The sequence below is a fragment of the Benincasa hispida genome, chromosome 5, assembly GCF_027475165.1.
Source record: "Benincasa hispida cultivar pf3 chromosome 5, pf3_genome.v1.1, whole genome shotgun sequence".
Lineage (NCBI taxonomy): Eukaryota > Viridiplantae > Streptophyta > Magnoliopsida > Cucurbitales > Cucurbitaceae > Benincasa > Benincasa hispida.
Genome location: NC_143482.1, coordinates 17642747 through 17665607, shown reverse-complemented (window position 1 = coordinate 17665607; position 22861 = coordinate 17642747). Strand labels below are relative to the sequence as shown.

The following is a 22861-nucleotide window of genomic DNA, read 5'->3' as shown; positions in this document are numbered from 1 at the left end:
AAATGTGGTTTTGCACCACAGGATGTGGTGATTGAGGGTAATGGTTTATAAATGACCCTATTGTCGTTGAATTTGATAAAATAATGAGAAATGTGTGAAATGTTTTCTTGATTTGTACAAGTTTGTGGAAAAAGGTTAAAAACCCTAGACCTGGATAGTAAGGGATCTTCATGAGCTAGTGTGGCTAGAAAGGAATCTAAGCTTGAGGTGATGAGTTGTGTATGAATGTTTCCTATGCATTTCACTGACTTACTAGAATTAAGAACATCTTTATTTGATTGATGAAACTCCAAGGTTGAAAGGTGACTTATCTTGGAGAGAGGTCTAACTTTGAGGCTGAAAGATGGCTTAACTCGAAGTTAGACATATCTTCTGATCCGAGCCTGAAAGATGGCTTAACTCGGAGAGGGAGAGGGAATGATAGGGCTCTGGGGCTGAAATATGGCTTAACTCGGAGTCGGATGTCTATTACATTTTGAGGTTGAAATATGGATTAACCCAGAAGACACAACCTTTCTCTAGAGCTGAAATACGGCTTAACCAAGAGGTCGTAATGTTGCTCCGAGGCTGAAAGATGGCTTAACTTGGAGTCAGTTTGATATGTTGGGTTCTAGGGCTAAAATATGGCTTAATCTACAAATCGTGAGAAACTCTATGTGCACGTATGACTTAATAGAGGATAAAATATATAAGGATAGATTGGATGTGACTATTAGTAAGTGGCATGTGTTGGTTGACTAGTTATTATGTTGAGATGTATAGATTGTACCACTATAAAAGTTTATATGTTTCAAGGGTCAATGATGATTAAAATGTTGTTTACTGTGTTATGTGTTGATGATGGGTTCATGAATGAGTTCTATGTTTATGACATTACTGAATGACTGTTGACATGAAAACCTATTAATGTTTTAAATTTTTTTATTGATTTTCATTGATGATTTTCTAAAGAGAAAGAATATGTTCATATTAAATTACCACTCACTAGGCTTTAGTTTACGTTTTCCATATTTTATGTTTCCCCCCAGGTAGCGAGTAAGTTCTGGATCCAAGCTGAGTTGTCTACTACCACATGACGAGGGTCTCCTACTACATGGTAGGTTTACATTTTTTAAAGTCCTGTAAATAGATTGCATAATGAACCATATGTATTTGAGTTTTAGGAGTGTGGGACAAAGGTAGTTGTTTGATTGTATAGTCATAAAAAGTGTTATGTTGTACATATACTTGTTGATGTTTGTATATAATAGGAGGTGGAAAGCCATGCAATGTGGTTGTACATGTCATGTTATGGATTATGTCAAATGAAGATTAAATGTAATGATCATTGTGTAACTGTTCAGGTTCAAGTACAGGTTGAGTTGGTTAGTTGGATGCTAAATGTCATCGGAGAAGGTGATGTTTAGCATCTTCACACCTCTTTCTGGGTTAGGTGGTAATATGATGTTTGTATGACTAATTTAATTGTATGTATGTTGTTTGTAGATAAAAAGGGCTTAAGAGTTTTGAAGAAAAATTACTCTAAGTATGGGAAAGAGTGATCTCGGGTAGGAAGAGTGAATAACATACTTAGTGAGATTTTGGGAGAAGAAGCAAGAAGGAACCTATGCATGAACTAGATTTAAGTGTGAGGTAAATTTCTTAAGTATAGGAATTTAGGCTCTCGAGTGAAGAATGTATGATTGGTACTTAAAAGGAATAAAAGAACTTTGGAATAGTCTTTCTATGCCATGCGACCAAGGTTTCAAAAAGGAAAAATGGCTAAATGTGAGGCTTGCATTGAGGGCTGTAAAGAGGTTAGCTAAGCCTACTAAGGGATTGGCTGTCAAGGATATGTTGGCCTCACCAGAGGTTAGTAAAGGCCAAGGCAAGTGGCGTGTGTACAACCAAACTTGCCTAGATGAGCGCATGAGAGGCGTTGAGGTAAAGGCTAGGCGGGCCACAGGGCACAAGGTATGCACTGAATGAGGACATGGAGGTCAGGTTGATGAAGATGACCAAAGGAATAGGCATTGGCTTGAGGGGCAGTGAAGTGTGCCATAGAGGTTATTGGAGGCATTGACGAGTGGCAAGTCTCAATGCAAGTGCCCAAGGCACGACACAGGAGACGATGGTTGGTAAGGCAATGGCCGAGAGAGTGGGGTCTATGCAATGAGTACCAACCTATGCATTGGTATTTAACCTATGCGTTAGTGTGAGGTAGAAGTGCTCAGCTTAATTATTAGGTTAGTGGCCCATGTAGCAATAATTAATGGCCTAGGTGTCACCCTAATAAGCCATCTAATCATGCATACACTAGTATAAAGGAAGTTTAAGAAGAAGCACTTGGTTTGCCATTTTCACTCATGCTAATTAGGAGGAGCTGTTGCAAAAATTAAGGTTGATCAGTGCTAAGGACGATCTTAGGCTGCCAAGAAGAAATTCCCATGAATTTTGAGTTGGAAATTGAAGATTTTCCTAAGTGTTACAAGCTCTCAGGTTGCTCGGGCAGATTACAAAGATTGAAAAATATGAGCTTGTTAAGTGGAATTAGAGGCTTAAATTTTAAGGTAAAAGAGTTAAGATGATTAGAAGCAAGTTATTAGAAGGAAATATTATGAGATAATGCCTAGAATTTAAGTTATTTAGGCTGGAAGTTGAATCTTGAAATTTGATGAATGAATAAGTAGGCAGCTGTATCCAAGAGACAAGCAAGCACGGTTGAGGCTGTGCGTGGACGAATGCGCAAGGACATGTGTGGATAAGCGCAAGTGCTGGCTGTGATGTACGCATGAGGTGAGTCCAAGGTTGTAGGGAGAAAGAGGCCATTGGTTGAGGCGCGCTAAGGGAAGCGTAGGCAAGTGCTCGACGCATAGATATGATGGGTGTGTCTTAGGCCTAATTGAGCATTGTGAACGTGCTGTCACTTACCAGTTGAGTGTAAGATAAAATTTTGACTAAGTGCGATGATGCGTTGAGATAGGCTATGCGATGATGAGTTGTGAAGGATGTTTAAGTTTGATGTTAAACTTAAATGTTAAAGTTAAGCTCAAAAGGGAGCTAGTTTATAAATGTTTATTGATGTCACAGGACAAACGCAAATAACCTACCATCCTTTGAGGAAGTAGCCTAAGACAGTGAATGACAAAGTTTATAAATGTTTTCTTTTAAGTGGTTTCACAACATGATTTACAAGTGAATTCATAATTTTAATGATGCTTTCTTAACAATGTTCCACGCATGAGCTATTAGCCTTGCGATGAGTTTTCCATTGTGAAGCATGATTTCTGTAAGTATTACTCCAACGCATGCTTTAGTTTGAGGGTTGATGTGTGGATGCATAGTCCAATATTTTCCAAAGCATTGAGATTTACGAAGCATACTTGAGTTTTGATGATTGCAAGCATGCGTTAGCTAGCATTCCTTAAGTTATGCTATTTTCTCATGATGAATATGCTTATGACTTATTTTTACTAGAATGCTTAATGTTTCAGAGTTGAGTTTCTTATCCAAATGAAGTTTTATGATGATGTAATGAGGAAACCCGATACTGAAGTTATGAAGGTATCTAGGTCCTCTGATACCAAAGGTATGACGGTACCCAAGGCATTACCACGTGCACGTAGGTATTATACTATTGATCCTGATTGTATCGAGATTACTCTACATCAGCCAAGAATTCCATGTTGAGGGATCCAACAAAAGCAGCTCTCTCTCAACTAAGGCTAGATGATGATGATTTTCAAGGAAAATGTTGATGTTTGAGTTTTCAGAGTTTGAAATATTTTACATGTTTTACATACTTATGATTTCAATTGTTTCTAAACCCTGAATTTTAGAGATGCATGTATTTATGAAGTTGATGTTCTATTTAATGCTTAATAAGAATGTTTTAAAGGTAAGTCACTCACTAGGTTAGTAGCTCACTCTTTTCAATATTTCCTTTTCCCCCAGGTAGTGGTCAACTCCCCAAAGGATAGTTGTTCTGCTAGTCTGCCACTCAAAGTGCGAGTTTCAAGTGAAAGCAAGAGGAAGAGAAAATTAGGTTGTTAAGTTTGTCTTGCTTAAAAGTTGTTCATCATGTACATATTAGGGACTAAAGGTAGTTTAGAGATGGGACCTACTGTTTTATATCTGTGTAAATATCTTGTTATGTATGTATAAGCTTATGCACCTATTTTATTTATTTTGGTTGTGTAATGTCTGAGAAAATGAATGTTTATAATTTATCATCAGGTGCTTAAGGCTATAAAGAACAGGTTATGAGAGTTAAGATAGGCCGTAGATGTCATAAGAGGGTTTACATCTGCTATCTTCATATCTTCTCCTAGGATAGAAATGGATTCTTGGAAGGAGTGTGACAATACATATATATAATATTATATAAGTATATAGATTTAACCAAAACATTTGAAAATAAACCACTAACAGTTTACCCGTAAGGGTTTTCCAGGTTCCTTGGTTTTTTGTTTCCTCCTGAACCCCGAGCCTGTATTAATCTAGTAATCAATTTAGAATCCCATGTTTACAGTTAAAAATAATCTTAGAATATCTCCTTAACCCTAAACCTTTCTTACCAACCATAAAAAATCTAAACTAAACCTTTAGATTAGCAAAAATAGTTATGGATGCATAGCAGCTTCTTCTCAATGTATAGATAGCCTAAACTTAATGCATGGTACACCGGCTCAATGCATAGACAGCCTCAGCTCAAGCATAGATAGCCTCAGCTCAATGCATGGTACACTAGCTTAACGCATGGTTTTTTATAGCATGATTTGAACACTTAGTCAAATTTCTTCATTCTTTACTATGTTGTGAGTTCATAGCATAGTTTATGATAGCTTGTAGAAATACAACCTATTGTAGTCTTTTACTTAGAATTATGAGGGTTGATGAGCAAAGTATGCGTTAATATTACTAAGGATTCATGTGGAATAATGAGATTGCATCGATCAGTACTGAAAATTCCTGCTAACCCTATATCATGCGTTATTTTACGTCATATGTCTATTTTTGTAGTTATCACAGGAATCGAGAGCATGCACTGATCTTCATGAAGATAAGTTCGTTGCATGACATTCCGCAATTACAGAGTGATAATCATGATAGAAGTATGATCTCAAATAGTGGGTAGAATGCATTGATCCTTCATGAGAAACGAATATGAACGCGTGCCTCGAGATTTCTGAAATCTTACAGTAGATATTCTGATGTGCTTCCTAATTGTTGACCATGATGCAATGCTGACATTCTCACCTACCACATCAGTGATGGTAGCTGATCAGAGCGGGACTACCAATGCTATCGGCGTTTGAGCTCTATAAATAGAGCTTTGAAGTCCAAATTCAAGGCATCCGAGTCTCTGCCTTGGGCAGATTCTTGTGATCACAGATGAGAGCATAGCAGACAGTCTTTGAGAGTTCTTCATTTTCACAACCCTTTTTGAGTGATGATCAGAGCTTCGTCGGAGATAGAACTCAAGAGAGACTACTCCACCACCCATCCATGGCATCACCGACATCCTTGACACACATCTGATGGAAGCAAGAGATTGCCTACATCTATCTTTCCACCTCTCTTCTCAACTCTATATTGTATTACATTTTGGTTTAAGACATTAATACATTTTGTAATCAATACATCTCATTAGCTCTTTCAACACCATTTTCATCATCTTCTTCTTCTTTATCATCTTTCGTTTTCATCGCTATTAGTTAAGTGTTGATTGCAAAAGTTATCGCATACTCGATCATGCAGTATAGAGATATGACGCATGTAGCAAACCACCAAGAGATGTGTGTTATGCGAGTATAGTGAACCAATCTTCTTTGCTTAGTGCGAGACTATTGCAATGCTTGTCTATGAGCTAAGTGGCTATAACCAACTACCCGAGAGGGTAAGTAGTGGAATTCACTAAGCAAAGTAAGCAGTGTTCCTAGAGATAGGAATAATCTTATGCTCAACGCATCCATGCGTTATAGAGATATAAGCATGTGGCTGACCATTAAGAGGTGTGCATTGTGTTAGTGTGGCGAGCTGGGATTACCCTTGCAACCAAACTTAATAACTTGGTTAAATTTATCCTCTCCACGATTCTATTTCTCCATGCATCTTATTACGTGTTAACAGTTTCCGCATCTCTACCAATTCTCATTGTCGAACTCCAGTGCTCAATTTGTTTAGTTAGGAGTAGGAGTAGCGCATAGTAATCAACTTCTTTCTTTTTATTTTTTTTTCACCGCCTCAAACACATGACTTCACAAATATCATTTAGTTATATCCCTGTGTTCGAGATCATCCTGAGAAACTTGCGATCTCGTTATACTTGATGAGAGAATAAGAAAACTTGCAGGATGCAAGCATAAGTGCATAGTGCATATTCTTCATATGAATGCATGACCATCAACACATGACAATTAAAAAAACAATTCATTACCCAACAATTTACATACTTAGTCAAAATTTTAGCTTCAACCTACTATGCTCCCAACTTTTCCTTCACTATTTGTACACAACACTTTGTCCCGCTAATCTCAACCACATGATCTCGACACTTAGGATTTTTTTCCTCGAGTTTCCATATTTCTTGAATGGAAGAGTTCGAGGGTTTACAAATTACTACCCCCTTAAAGAATTTCATCCTCAAAATTCCATCTATAACCAAAACTTTTACAACTCAAGCGAATCGATTTTATTGATAAAAATACAAATTTCTTAGCATTATTTGATACACATGCTTAAGTAATACATTTCTATGGTTATACTCATTTCCTGGTTCTTCCCCCAGTTGAGTCATGGCATACAGTCTCCCTAGATGTCGAGCTTATTCTACTACCCTCTTTTGTTTTAACCCGCTTCGTCGTCCTCCACCTATAGCTGATGGTCCTATTCCATGACTAATTTTTTGGGAAGTGGTTCTTCCATCTCTAGATGTTAATTATGGGCATTCTCTTTTAAAATCTCCAACTTTTTCACCATTATAATAGGTATTTACCTTCTCAGAATATTTGTTACCCCAATGATACCCGTTACAGCTTGGGCACCAGGGTCTACTATTATAGCTAGCAACCGATTCTCTTGGATATTCTGAGTAGCGTTTCCCATGAGATCTTTTTGGTTGACCTACTCCCCTAGCTTTTGAGGTACTCTTATACTTAAATGATCCTTTATTTACTTTAGGAACAAACCTTCCACTTCCTTCTTTACTCTTTTGTTCTGTTGATGGACTACGTTCCTTCCTTTGTCCTTTAGTTATCAGACTCATTTCTACTCCCATAACTGCTTCTACCAATTTCAAAAATTCCTCCCACTCACGCAGCACTAGTTGTCACGGGGATTCGGATCTCTTGCCTTAATCCAACCTTAAACCTCCTGTAGCGCTTGATCTTGTCCTCAATAATGTTTAGGGTGTATCTTGAAAGTTTGGTATATTTTTGTTCATATTCTGCTACCGTCATGTTCCCTTGTACGAGTTGCAGGAATACATTCCGTTTTGAATCACGAAATGATCGTGGATAGAATTTCTCATAAAAAGTTTCTCAAAATTATTTCCACGTTAATTCATTTCCTTCCATTCTCTTACTTTCTACTACTCTTCACCAATCCTTTGCCTTTCTTTGCAACATGAAAGTCTCAAGAATTACCTTCTAGTCTTTCGGACATCTAATTATTTTAAAGCATTTTTCGATTTGGTTGATCCAAGTTTCAACATCGGCTAGATTTGTAGTTCCTTTAAAAGTAATTGCTTCTAATGACTTGAGTCGTTCGATTCCAAATTTCTTCTAAAGGTTTAACTGTTGTTTCTAGACTCTCGGTTAGCCGCTGGAAAAATCTGTCTAAGTATTGTCTTCCATCATAATCTATTCTTGAGGATAATTTAGTTCATCATCACTTCCTTCACCTGACCTGTATATGCTGGACTGATTCCTTCATCTACCACTTTTGAACATGATTCTACAAGTAATCACGATACATGTCAAGCACTATAAATTTCATCATTCAACAAACAACCTTTTACAAATCTTTGTTATTTATTTATAAGGCAAGTTTCTCGAGTAATTTACGTTAGAGATTATTCTTAGTTTTTTTTTTTTGTTTACAAATTCACATTTCTTGTCATCTTCCAATCCTTTTCTTTTTCTTTTACGATTAGTTAGATTCTTTCTCTGATTTCCAAGGACACTCTTCTAGGTAATTCCTTGCTATAGACAAAAGAAACAAAATTTTTTCGAAAGTTTTAGTATCTTCTTCGTGTGAAATTTTCCTATTATCTTCGGTATTTATTTTATAAAGAGCATCAACATTTAACAGTTTAACGGTATCCTTCGAACGACTAGAGCTTTATGATGTATGCATCCTTTCCATACTTCCACTAGGCATTTCCTCAATCTAGAACTTGTCGTAACTGCTACTCAAAGATGTATCCTTTTGTAACTGACGGGTTCTAGATACCTATTTAGCTTTAGCTTTTCGTTCGAAATAACCACAATTTTTCATAAGGTGGCCTTCTTGACCACATTCGTAATAGGTTCCTGATTTCATTAAGTAAGGACCTCTATGATCTTCAACACATTCTGGACACTCAGGCTACAAGACTAAACGTCTGAACTAATCCCTTAAATTATGATCTATATAGAAACAGTTGATTCCCGTGTTTTCTTTGGTTTCTCTAGCTGTCATGGCAAAGGTAGCATTACTTGTTCCAGTTTAAGGTTGCCACCCTAGTCTGCCACTGAGATACATGTTTCCTATAATAAAATCAGCTTGAGATTATGACAATCACTTATCTTAGTTCCAAGGAACCCAGAATTCGTACTACTTTCCACATTCATGTTTCAACAACCCCTTTGAGTCTAACCTTACTAAATTCTTTCAGGTTTCCACAAATCCTTAACTCAATCATTCCTATCCTTTTCTGATTTTATGTAAACCTTTGCTCTTTCAGACTTCTTAGGATTTTTCCTAACTCTATAGACTTGACTTTTTATCGTACAACCCTCAAGTTTTCCTGAATCCAAATCTTTAAGCTTCCTGAGCCTATTAATTTTCCTAACATACTTTCTAGGGTTTTTAGAACCTTTGCTCTTACACAAACTTGTCACACCCCCTCCCGAGCTTTTCCTCATTCACCCAGAAAGATAGCGTGAAGACAACAAATATCACTCTTTTGTGATGCCTACTGCCCGTTCAACATTTCATATTGAGCAATTTTATATAGATATAACAATTAACTGGAAAATAATTATTTTTAATATTGTTTAACAAAATTCCGTTTATGCTCCTCTGGGTTTATTACAATTACAACTTGAAACTATCTACAAGAAGAGACTTAAAGCTAATGCTACTGATGTGATAGACCTTGATGATAGATGGTGTTCCTGGAACGATTTTTTCTGCTACCTGGGGGAGCAAAACATTTGGAAAACATGAGCTGGGAATTCCAATGAGTGAGATCTTTTATAAAACATACTTTTGGTTTTTGAAATTCATTTTGAAAGCATTTAGTAGCAATCAATCATTCAAACATAATACAATATAACTTTCAAAATAACAAAAATTTTACATAGGCAATTCAAATCCTTCTTAATCAGATATAGGTCCAAGGAAACAATCCTAGTATCCAAAATAACCTATCTAATGTGCACATGTCGACAATTCCTACTAGATATACTCAGGTACGTTGACAATTCCAGCCAAATCATATTGACAATCTCAGTCAAATGTCCTCGAGATCTGCTAACATTTTCATGTTACAATTCTAGTTTCTAGAAAAATCAAATAATACATGCTTCTAAGAAAATCTATGGTCAAAACAGTCATTCAATTAAAACAATAGAAAACCAGTAATTAATTTCCAAGAGATCACATTTTCTGATCATGCCAAAATTTCCAAACCATACATATATATATACTATCATATCTGTATGTAAATTTAACCAAAACATTTGAAAACAAACCACTAACAGTTCACCGTGTTGGGGTTGATGCCCTAAACTCTCTTTACGTCCTGTAGTTTGTAAACACTTGTATTGAACAAACGTTTGTGATGTAATAATATGAGATATTTTATTCGCTGTTCTTTATGAAATATGAGATGTTTTATTTGCATTTACCACAAACCAATAAACTAAGATCCCTGGTTGTCGTTGTAACTTAAGCATATATGTGGAGACATAAAAGTGGATCATGCCTTAAGTGATAACCAAAATGATTTGTAGTATATGGATATAGGAGGGAAACCTTATCCGGGTGACACTACGAATGTGGCTCGCTTTGTAGATAGTTACAAGTGTTGTGACGTGCTACAGATGGTTTGATCCTGATCATTCATGTGGAGAAATGCGAGCGGGGGTGTCCTATACAAAGAAGTTTGTATAAGATCAAACCACGAAGGGTATAGTTTTGTTATATAACGTTGTTCATGAAGATACTTCATTTCACTAGGATGACCATAGGTAACATGACCTTAATCTTGAGTGAGTTGGGAACTCTTGCCTTTGAGGGCGGTTCTTTGATTTACATGGGTGCAAGTTGCCAGATTGCCGACTCAAACCTACCACTTTGAGGATTCGTTTTATTGGGGAGTTGGGAACTCAACTACACAAGATGGAATTCACTCCTTCCCCGAAGCATGGGTGTAAGTAGATAGATTGCTCCCTTAAGGGTTGATTCTGGGGCTTGAACGATGTGGCACCATACATCTTCTCATGGCCCGAGAGATGTCCACTCATAGTAGGACTATGATATATTGTTCATTAGAGGGATCAATGGTATTTAAAGAGTTAGATGTAACTACAGGGGGAAAATGGTAAATTGGCCCAACTGTACTTATGAGATTTGTGAAGGGTTATCGTACTATTGACTGATTATATCCAATGGACATAGAAATATATATATGGTGAGAAGAGTGCAGTTGTCGGTCTTTAGTAGAATGCCCAGTAGTTAACGGATGGTGGATCTCTTGACTAAAGAGTTTAGTCAACTATTCACGTACAGTTGGAGCTTCAAGCTACAGGTCCATAAGGTCCCCTTGGTAGCTCAATGTATTCAAGTTGAGAATCAGTTTTTGGGTCAGTTTGAAATGTTTAAATTGACAAGAGGGAGTTTGATTATATATGATATGATTAAACTGGTTCAATTATATATGATATAGTTGACATGATGTATGAGATACATTAATTGGAGAAAAATGATATAAATATGATTTATATTAAGTAAAAGAGAAAAGGACTATGGTTTAAATGTTACATATGATGTGATATTAAAACTATAGGTTATAAATATAATATGATAAGTTAGTTATTATATTTATTTATATTTAAAACAATTATGAGATAATTGTGGGTGGTTTTTCCTTTAACCGTGTGTGAAAGTGGGAGGTTTTATTTCAGTTTTCATAATTGAAAGATAAAATGAAAAATGTTTTCAATTTGGAAGGGTATCGTTGAATCGCTTCATTAAGTATACTACCAATTGTTTAGCTCATGAGAGACTAGACGATAGCTTCAAGTATTTGTCTAAACGATCGTGTACATGTGCCATTATCTAAACGATCATGTACACATGCCAAGATCGTGTAGCATTTTACAAACGATCGCGTGGCTAGCGAGTTTCTTTAAATGATCGTGTAAACGATCAAACCTGTTTTACTAAACAATCATGTACCTTTACTAAACGATCAAGCACTACAGTCTATATGATAGACAACATCCTTCTCCCACTTGCTTGGTCATATAATGTGATCGTTGTTTCCTCCTTCCCTCTACAAAATCCAACAGAGCCCACACCTCCTAGATTCTCACTCTGAGAATACCAAGGTTACTAAGTGGTGGTGTCCGAAAGGTTACTTGTTCGTGGAGAAATTTATTCGTGACTACCGGACGACTGGGTAGACGATCAAGGTGAGAGCGAGATTTTGCTGTCCAAAGTCTTCATGAGAGCGAGAGGTCGGTGGAAGAAAAGTTCTTCAAAGGTATGTCTCTCGTGTCTTTTGTTTTTAATTTCTAAAGCATGTCATAATTTGTTAAAATATGCATAACTATTTTGTATGTTTGTGAATGCTTGTAATTCTGTCACAATGAATTTGGAATGATCTTGCTTCTGCTCATGGGTTCTCTTTGATAAGAGATCCTTCACACCGGTAAGGGTTTTTCAAGTTCCCTGGTTTCTTTTTTCCTCATGAATCCCAAGCCTATATTAATCCAATAATCAATTTAAAATCCCATGTTTAAGATTAAAAATAATCATAGAATATCTCCTTAACCCTAAACCTAGCTTACCAACCCTAAAAGACTGAAATTAAACCTTTGGATTAGCAAAAACAGTTGTGGACGTAGGGCAACTTCTTCCCAACACATAGACAGCGTCAACTTAATACATAGACAACCTCAACTCAATGCATGGTACATCAGTTCAACGCATAGACAACCCTCACTCAACGCATAGACAGCCTCAGCTCAATGCATGGTACATTCACTCAACACATGGTTTCTCATAGAAATGTTTGAACACTTAGTCAAAATTCTTCATTCTTTACTATGCTATGAGTTAGCATAGTTTACATACTTAGTCAAAATTTTAGCTTCAACCTACTATGCTCCCAACTTTCCTTCACTATTTGTACACAACACTTTGTGTTTAATCTCAATGACATGATCTCGACACTTAGGAATTTTTTTTCTTGAGTTTCAATATTTCTTAAATGGAAGAGTTCAAGGGCTTACAGAAGGGGAAAAAGTACGTCATTTTTTTTTTTTTATATGTTTTGAGTTTTTAGAGTTTTTCTTAAATGAAAATTCTCTGGTAAATGACAAAGTCTCGTCATCATCCTTTTGCAATTCTTGAGACAGGGTTGCATGCCATGAAAATTCAAGTAAATCTGATCATCTTTCTTGTGGAGTGTTCAAACTTGGAGTAGGGAACTAGTTCTTCTTATCTCTTGCTTCTCGATCAAAAGGTAATCCAATTCAAATTATTTCCTTTGAATTTACATCAATCGACTTGGGAACTTAAGGGGAATATAAGTTCATCAAGTGGAGTCGTCTTCATTTGAAAGGCGGAAAGATAAAATTTCTCAGTGAGAGGGAGTCTCACGCTTTAATTAGGGAGAATTTAAGATTCATTGAGAGGGAGTCTCACATTTAGGGGGAGCATAAGTGATCATACACTAAGTTAGGCTATTCATGTATCACTATAATTGTCGTTCATTTACAGATAAATACAATATTATAATCAATTAACTTTGTATTGCATCAAACTAGGTTACAAAACTTTGTGTTTTGTTTTTGCTGTATTATTCTGTGTTTATCTTTGATGTTCTTGAAATTAATGTAGCATCGTGTGTAACAAGTTTCGTTGTGTGTTAGATAACCTTTATTTCTACAACAACTATATGCAAAGTTCAAAATATCAATGCCCATGGAAATATTGAGGTCCCGTTTTTATGGCAATATATTGATATCAATAGAAATTTTGGGATTTATGGAAATTGTTATAATTAATCAATGAAACTTTGATTGCTGTTTAACTAGCTGTACGTGATCATTTTTAATCTTCATTTCTAAAAAATAAAACAAGAGTAAGATATATATTGTAAATATCTGTGTAAATATCAATACGAGAGAAAAAAATTTGAAAAAGAGAAATGGAAAAATCATTGATGTGACATAGTGTGAAAATGAAAGTTTTGGATGGTAAAAGAAAAAACTCACATAAATTCAATTTTGAGGTGAAATTATATAAAAATTTAATAGAAAAAGTTCGAATGAGCTTAAAAATAAATATAATCACTTTTTGTGATTTTTTAAAATTCAATTTCTTTGAAAATAAAAGTTTCAAATTGTAAATAAAGTTGAAAAATGAGAAAAGTTGGAAATTAAAAAAAGTAGCACATTGAAAAAGCTTCGTCCTTCGACAAGTGAAACTATACAATTGTGTGTATAATCATAACTATAAAGCTGAAAAAATTGAACTGAGCTAACTTAGCTAATTTAAAAAAATCGAAAATTTTCTTGAAATTTCGTTGAAATGAGAAAACAAAATAAAAAAATTTCTCAAAATTTCGTTGAAATGGGAGGAGGGGGGAACAAAAAATTTTACCCATCAGAGTTTTGAGGCCGATTTCGAGATTTGGATAAAAATTTTCCTAGTTTTACTAGTTTTATTTAAAGGTCGTTAGCTGGGTTCTAACTCTACGTATAAGAATCAATTGTGCTCGAGCGAGCCTTTTAAATACTTTTACCTTTTTGAGTACTTATGATTTGATTGCATGGTAAATTTGAGTTATTTAATTGGTCAATTGGTATTTCATTGCATTAAAATTTTTAAAATATTTGTGGAACATTCAACTCAAATTGTCGGGTTTTTGGGTAGTTTTTAGCAGGCATTTGGAAGGTCAAATGATGTCCGAATTAAATTTGTGACCTATAAATTTTGATGCCCCGAATGTGTACTTTCTGATGTTTTCTATGAAAAGTTATGACAGTTTAAGTAATAAAGGGTCAAGAATTACTGTAACTTTTGAAATTCTGTCTTAATTATTGTAATCTCTTTCATTTGCTTTTATTAGTGATTTATTGAAGAAATTTAGGGAGACACATTATATATAGTGGTATTGTAATCTTTGCCAATACAATGTTGAAAAAGAAATCAATAGAAGATTGAGTATTAGTGTCCATATTTTATTCTTTCTCTCTTCAATAAAAAGCTCCATCACTTAAATAATTTTGTTTTTTTTTTCTTTCAATATTCTCCAATTATTGCCTCCCCTTAACAATAGTAGAATTAATTAAATTAATGGTTCAATCTGGTAGACAATAACTCGAATTCAATCACTATATCATAACTTAACATTTCACTTGCAAATCTTCCTGGTGTAAAAATGACGCAAGAATTACCTATGAAAGTATAGTAAACTTAATTGATCCAATTATAAAATCCCACAAATGTATTTTGAGATGGAACATATAATAAAGGATATAAATTGATAACCTAAAAGTATAAATTGATGTTGTTTATTAAAGTTTTATGGCATCATTAGATATCTTAGTACTTTTTACGATCAGTTCAATGATAGGTTTCCTGGATCAATTAAAAAATGATTTTTATATTCAAAATTCATTACAAAAAAGGGTGAGAAAAAAAAAAAAAAAAAAAAGTACTTTAAATACTGAAATGGAGAATATTGTCACCAAAATAAAAGAAGGTATTTGGGTTGGTAAAAATCCTGAAATGCCACGTTGTATTATACGTGTGCATTATCCTTAAGTAGTTATTTTCGTGTATTCTTCTTGAAGGGCCACATATCCATGCAAAGCTGCCCAATAACCCTCTTCGTTTCCTATAATTATCATTCAATCCTAAACTCTTCTTTTTGTCTCATACTTATCTTATAACATTCCAAGTCTCTCTCTCTCTCTCACCAATTTCGTCCATTTTCCTTTCATCATGGACTCACAAATCGCCCCTCATCACCATCTGCATCACCCCCTTGCCCTTCATCAAAGTATGTCTCTTTTTTTACTCCATTTTATTTTTATTTATGTACTCCTAAATTTAAATTTTAGTATAACTTTAGAGAAATTTAGCATTTAGTCTGATTATAGTTTATTATTCATTTTAGATATAGTTTATAATTAGAATTTAATCTTGATATTTGTAATTCAAATTTAGTCTTAATAGTTTTGGTTATTTTTATTAATTAGGATATGATTATCGAACATCATGAAAGGATATGTGTCCCAAGACAAAAACCATCAAATCTTATCAACTCTTTACCGAGGGTTCAGCTCTTCAGATTTTTACCTTTTTACCTTTTTTTTTCCTAAATAATTAACAATTTAGACTATCTTTCATAACCCTTTCGTATCTTATTTCGATTTTTAAAATTAGATCTATTTTCTTCTCAAAAACAAAAATAAATTTTGGAAAACTAATTTAATTTTGCTGTGTAATATATGTTTTTTAAAAATTATATGAAAAAGGTAATGGATAACTTTTTTTAAATTATTCAAAACATTATAGTATATATATATATATATATACATTTTTCCCTACAAGTCTTTTGAGTATGGTTGGTGTAGGCTTGCCTCACCTTTTATTTACTTTATTTATTAGATTAAGAAAAATTATGTACGAAACTTCAAAGATTTTGTTTGTGTGCACAAGAAAATAAGGGACTTAGCTTTGTAGGTGTTGAAGGAAAAGAAGAAGAAGATGGGCAGCTTCATGAGAAGAAATCAGTGCTGAAGAAAGTGAAGGCAAAAGCTAAGAAGATTAAAGACACTATTACAAAGCATGGCCATGGCCATGATCATGATCATCATGACAATGAAGATGAGGATGATGAAGATGAGGATGATGAAGTCATAGAAGACCCTGAAATCCAGGGAGCTCCATGTATATACTCCCTATTTCATAATTATAAAACAAAAATCGCTTAAATTAGAAGATTCTTCCTAGATAATATCTAGGACTGTTTTATTCTGAAATAATTCATTTTTTAAATTGAACACTTGTATTTAAATACAAATACATCCTCAGTTTGTTTCCAAACTAAAATTTAGTTCATATGGACTAAATTCATTCAATTCGAGACTGAATTCTTACTTTTCTAATCAAATATGTAACACCCATCTGAAAAATGTAAATACATCTGTTTGAATACATGAAAAATTAGAAAAAAAAAAAAAAAAAGTTGATACAAATGAAATGGCAGTATATGAAGGTGCTGCAATGAGGAGCGCGGTAGCTGGACAAGGGCAGCATCAAGATGTCGGAATTGGAATGACGACAGGGATGCACAATGAGCCTTCCCGAGGTCCAAGAGAAACGACATGTCGTCCCTCTGCTTTTGACACTGGCTTTACATCCGTTGATAATCCAACAAAAAATAAAGGAGCGGATAAAGTAGAGGACTCCGCTGTTGCCCCAAACACGACCATGTCTCTGTCTCCATGGAAATTGGAGGAGGATCCTCATGGCCCTCACACTCCTCATAATTCCCAGGTCAAAGTTCACGACCCTGCTAACACAGGTAATTTAATTCATAGATTAAATCTTCCTTCACATTATTATTTTAAACTTTTAACACACAACTACTTAATTAAAAATTGTCATGTGTAATAATTTTCAACTTTTTAACCCAAAAAAAAAAAAAGAGAGAACATGAAATTATGTGTAGATTATATAGACATTTTTCTAATGTTTTAAAGCCTTCTCAAAGCAAGTGTCTTTCAATTTCCAATGAAACCTATCTTTTACAGCTTATCAAATAAACATCAGTTGCGAATTTTGACCTATTTTTAATTTCCATTAAATTTACTACTAATCTTAGAAATAATACATATAACCTTACAAAATATATCAGTTTAAAAATAAATATAAATAATTTTCTAAAAACATAATAAAATTTGAAGATCGAGGTTGGTATAAAATTAGATGAATGTATCCTTAAAAAAGAAAAGATGAATGTATAGGACAAATTAATTTGACTTTTATGATTAACTTAAACATTCATCTTTAACCTAAAAATACCTAAAATTCGAGTCACGTTTATTTATGTCATTATATTTTGAAGTTTATTTAATTTTAATATCTATTCTTTCGATAAATAATATTAATTTAAAATTTATTAAAAGTACAAAAGGTAAAAACAGGCAACTTTTATTAGAGAAAGATTTAATTTAAGATTTATTAAATTAATAAATTTTTTTTAGCAATTTATACTATCAACTCAAATTGATAATTATTAATTTAAACTTTGGACACTTGATTTAACTTAAATAACAAATTGATAATTATTAATTTAAATTTTTTTTAATCAATATCAATTTATACCATCAATTCAAATTGATAATTATTAATTTAAACTTTCGACGCTTAAATAATTATTAATTTAAACTTTGAACATTTAATTTAAATCTTGAAGTTTCATAATCGTATCAATTATTAATTTAAACCTTCGACATTTAATTAACTTAAATAAAAAATTGATAATTATTAATTTAAATTTTGAACATTTAATTTGAACATTTAATTTAAATCTTGGTTAAATCTTGAAGTTCCATAATCGTATCAATTTAAATCTTATATTATGTTTTATTTAGATACATTTGGATTTAGGATATTATGTTTTATTTAGATACATTTGGATTTAGGATTTAGGATTTAAATAGATATATTTATGAAACAATCCAACTAAGGGTAAGGGTATAAATGAATATTTGTCTATTTTTTCAATATTAAAAAAGAAGGTAAAAGTTGAGGCACATTACGAAATATTGTAATGTTTTGAGCGTTTTTTCTCATTATTCCGCCTGCAACAGGGAGTGAAGAAGCAGGGAAGTCTCAAGTTTTCGATTCATTTGCAAAAATGAAAGTCAACGATGAATACGAACCGAATCGACCCAGTTTAGCTAGTAGAATAGACCGAGGAGGAGAAGATCAAACCAATTATGCGCAGAAAGTCTCAGCCGTTGGTTCGGCAGTGAGTGAAAAAGCAGTGGCAGCGAAGGATTTTGTGGCATCAAAACTTGGGTATGTGGAAACGACAGAAGAAACTATCAACAATTCGTCTTCGCCATTAGAGTACGGAAAGAGGATAGCATTAACAGTGACAGAGAAGTTAAAGCCAGGGGAAGAAGACAAAGCACTGTCAGAAGTAATTTCAGAGGCTTTGAGCAGAAGGAAATACGAGTTAGTCAAAGTTGGAGAAAGTGCTTTTGGACGACATCAGTCCCTGTTGTCCAAAGGGGAGGTGACGGAGTCGGAGGAGCTGACACGACGGCTTGGGAAAGAGGATAAGGAAGCGACGGAGAAATCGTCTGTTGCGGGTGCAACGGCAGCGACAGGGAGGAGTGTGGTGGGTATGGTGAAAGACACGGTGGGGTCGTGGCTGGGAAAAGCTGGAGAGCAATCAGCGCCGTCGCAACAATCCCTTGGTACTTCACAAGGTAAATTGAGTGTCCAATTAAGGGTTATAACTGTTGATTTATGGAGGTTTTGGTTTAATTTGTGTTATTTTATTTGTTGGAATTTGAAAAGGTGTTGAGGGTTTTGTGGATTCTTCATCAGTTGGGGAAGGGAGACGGCGCCAGCAGGAGCATGCTGGGACGGAGCCAGACGTTCGGATACTTCAGGATTCAGCGAATTAAAGCAGTTGCACACAGATTTCAGCATGTTCTTACGACACAGCCACAAAGACAAAAGTTTTTTTTTGTTTTTTACTTTTGTTTTTTTTTTTTTTTAAATGTTAATTCGGTACTTTGTTTTGAAGATGGCTTTTTCGTGGTAACTTTTGGTACGTCTTTGGTTTTTGTAATAAAAAGGTAAAAGGAAGAAGTAAAAAAGTCTATCAAATAGTAAATTATAATTAGATAATCAGGTGCTAAATTGTCGTAGTTGAATAATTTAGCCGATATGAGTCGTTAACTTGGTTCAAAGTCATCATTTTTAGAGCATTCTAGATCATTCTAAGATTAATTTGACTCCTAACTCATGAGTTAGGAAACACTTTAACATGCTCTGCCTCAGCCAAACTGGTTAGTTTTGGCATCATTTGGCTCAAACTCCTCTTCTTAGGATGCATACCCCATTCATTGGAATGGGAGGTCAAGTGGGATGCATAACAATTTCGCTACGAAAACAGCTATTAAAAAAAAGGAGGAAAAAGGTAGAAGATCAAAATTCATTAAAAAGGAAAAAGGTGCAAGACGCGAGCTTCAAATTTAATTTTAGAAAGTGTCATTAGGGTTTAAAATATAATTTTTTTTTTTTTCATTTCTCTACTATTCTGGTTTTTCTCCCAAATGTACATATTTATTAATCTTCTTTGATTCTGAAGCACTTCACGGTCCAAGCTTTCTGCCTCTGTTGTCTCGGCTCCATTTCTCTTGCTCAGACTCTCCTCAATCGAGTTCTCTTCGTTCAGTTATCGAGTTCTCCTTGCTCCTTCATTGAGTTCTCCGTGCTTAGATATCGGGTTCTCTTCGATTGAGTTCTTCTCATTCAGACATCGAGTTCTTCTCTTCTTAATCGACATTGAGTTCTCCTCGCTTAGACTATCCTTGATCAACCTCCATCGAGTTCTCGTTTAGAGTTCCTCGTTCAGACTCTTCTTGATCGATTTTTCGACTTTTTGCACTCGACTTCGACTTCTTGACTTATCTTATTCTAATATCACATATTTTTTTTTTGATAAGAGTATTAATAAAAATAGTCAAATTAAGTACAAGTTATTAGATTGGTATGACTCAGGAGAGATTATTGCAGAAGGACGATGGTTTTCTAATGATCTAGCTGCTCTTGTTCCTCACATTCCTATTGGTCCACATGCAGTTAGAGTATGAGTTGATGTATCAAAGAAACTCGATCCATATTTATGGAGGCCTTCATTTGAGATGACATGTATTGAAGAAGCTTTGGGCAGTACAGTTGCATGGTCATCTGATAAAGTGATTATTGGTATGTTATTTTCTAAGCTTATTTATCTACATTTATTAAAAGATTTTTTATATTGATTTAATATTCACTATTGTTGGTGTATACAAAATCGTACATTGATATAGATTTTATAAATTTACGTAGGTGAATGAAATGATGCCTTACCAGAGGAAAAGAGAACCAACAATGATAGCTCAACTACATATTTTGAACACTTGGTGAATTTTGAACACTTTGCATTTTGAGAGCTAACTTATTTTGAGAGCTAACTTATGTTGTTTGTGTGGTTACTAAATACTTTATCTAGCTTGTATCATTTAGACACGACTTTATTCTAGAAAATTATCGAATATTTTATTTTGTAATGTTAAGAGATTATGAATGGAAGTTATTAGTATTTATTATGTTAAGAAGTATATTATGTGCGTAAATTTTAACTAAAATTGAGTACTTGAGCTAAAATTAATCAAAATCTAATTAATTAAAAAATTATTTTTGAAAAAAACAAATTACCTCTTTTATAGCCATGAGTTAAAGCTATAGAAAGATTTATATTAAAAAAATGAAATGCTATTAAAAGGTTATTATAATAATTATAATAATTGGAAAGGATTAAATAACATTACTATAGCATACAATTACAGCTATAAATACTATACTATAGCATTGGAAAAAGGCTATTATTTGTTAAAGATAGCACATTATTTTAGCTATATAAACATATTATAGCTTTAATAAAAAGTGCTATCATATATTTTTATAGCATCGTATATAAGCTGTATCTTCATATTTTATAATAACATCCATTATAGCTTTAGAAAAACGCTATAAAAAGTCTCAGACTTTTAATAACACGGACTGTCAGGACTTTCGAAAAAGGCTATAAAAAGTCTATTATAGCTTTTTTCGTTAGCTATCGTATATGTTATTTCTTGTAGTGATGGAATTTTGTCCTAATTTCGATTAATTGTTTCTATAGTTCGAACCTGTTGAATGTCTCTATTAAACACAGTCCGTGGTAACTGGGAATTGAGATTAATTGTAAGTAAATTTAAAGGCATAAAAGGAAGAGAGTGATTGGAAAGTTGTGATAATCAATGAAAAAGATCTAGCTTAGGTTATTCTGGAATTTTTCTATTAAGTTTATTCGTTCAACGACTTTTTCCCACTGTATTTGTTTGCACTTAATAGTTGATAAAAAGCATGTGAATTTAAATCGTCTAAATCACATTAAGATCTAAGACAATGTTAAGTTGAGTATTCAATTTGCAAGTGTTTAGTTAAATATTCGTTAAATTTAATCAGCAATGTTTATCGTTATTTACAGGTTAATCTAATCTATTGTGTCTTGCAAATTGACATATAATTACATGTGGTAATCATACAATTGACAATCATGATAATTATGTTAAATCAGAATTGAAATCAACAAATATAAATAACTACTTTTATTGACATTCATGGAGACTAGTGAGGTAAGGTATAGATATTGTTAATACAGAAAGATGAAAAGAACTTCAAAGTTGTTATAAATCTGTTACATTAAAGCTACTTTTATATACACTTCGTAACTAATTGTAAGAATAAGAGAGAAATATTGTACAGAGTGTGCAAGAAAGCTTGAGACTTATCTTGTAGTGATCTTGTAATATTCCCTGATAAAAACTCCCGTCAGCTTTTCCGTGGAGGTAGGCTATCCTTGGCCGAACCACGTAAACCATCGTGTTCATCTTCTTCTCCGATCATCTTGTTCTATTGTGTACCTTTGAGCCATTGATCGTGTAGCATTTAGCCAACGATCGTGTAGTTTTTAGCCATCGATCATTTACTTCGACACTCCTATCGTGTAGACTGTTGTCGTCTTGAACCCCATCGTCTAGACGATCTTCAGTAAAGCCTTCATCGTCTAGACGACTCTTCCCTTATCGTCTAGACGACTTCTTGCTTTACCTTCAATCGGCTAGAAGATTGCAGCCTCATTGTCTAGGCGATTTCCTACAGCATTTCCCTCTGGTTCTCTCTTTTCTTTTTTCTCTATTTTCTCTGCAAAAAAGAAAAGAAAAGAATAGACATTAGAGTTCTACAATCAACAGCAGTGCTCTTCTCTAATCTCAGCCATCAAGATGTAGGGTGGAGATTTCTCATCACACGGATTGTGCTTTTAGCACATTGTTTTGTGTTTGTGTGATTATCAAAGGTGGTATCCGGTATTCAGAATAGGGTCTGAGTTTTATTATGTCAAAAAACGATAAAGTGTAGTGTGTATATTCAACCCATTTTTCCTTCTCAAGCCCAACAAGTGGAATCAGAGCTTGCAAAAAAGCTTCAAGATTAGTCAAAATTCTAAAGAAGCAAAATCTTGGAGCTTTTTAGTTAAAATTTGAAACAGATATGGCAATTGCAAGGTATGACATTGAAAAATTTTATGGGAGAGGCGATT

At 34.0% G+C, this 22861-nt stretch overlaps 1 protein-coding gene across 1 annotated transcript; it reads left to right on the top strand.

Annotated features, from left to right (window-relative positions):
- Positions 1–1674: 1674 nt before the first annotated feature.
- LOC120078333 (uncharacterized) lies at positions 1675–19381 on the top strand. Its single transcript, XM_090313519.1, has 7 exons — positions 1675–1953; positions 2670–2734; positions 3474–3568; positions 16147–16377; positions 16697–17014; positions 18306–18932; positions 19024–19381. The coding sequence occupies exons 1-7, from the start codon at positions 1675–1677 to the stop codon at positions 19131–19133; spliced, it is 1725 nt and encodes a 574-aa protein (XP_090169645.1). The 3' UTR covers positions 19134–19381.
- The last annotated feature ends 3480 nt before the right edge of the window (positions 19382–22861 follow it).

Excerpts from the sequence above, each read along its gene's own strand:
- LOC120078333 (XM_090313519.1), top strand. The coding sequence starts at position 1,675 with ATGTATGATTGGTACTTAAAAGGAATAAAAGAACTTTGGAATAGTCTT. Across the intron at positions 3,569-16,146 it reads TAGGTCCTCTGATACCAAAG|AAAATAAGGGACTTAGCTTT; the intron begins GTATGACGGTAC and ends TGTGTGCACAAG. Across the intron at positions 16,378-16,696 it reads TGAAATCCAGGGAGCTCCAT|TATATGAAGGTGCTGCAATG; the intron begins GTATATACTCCC and ends ATGAAATGGCAG.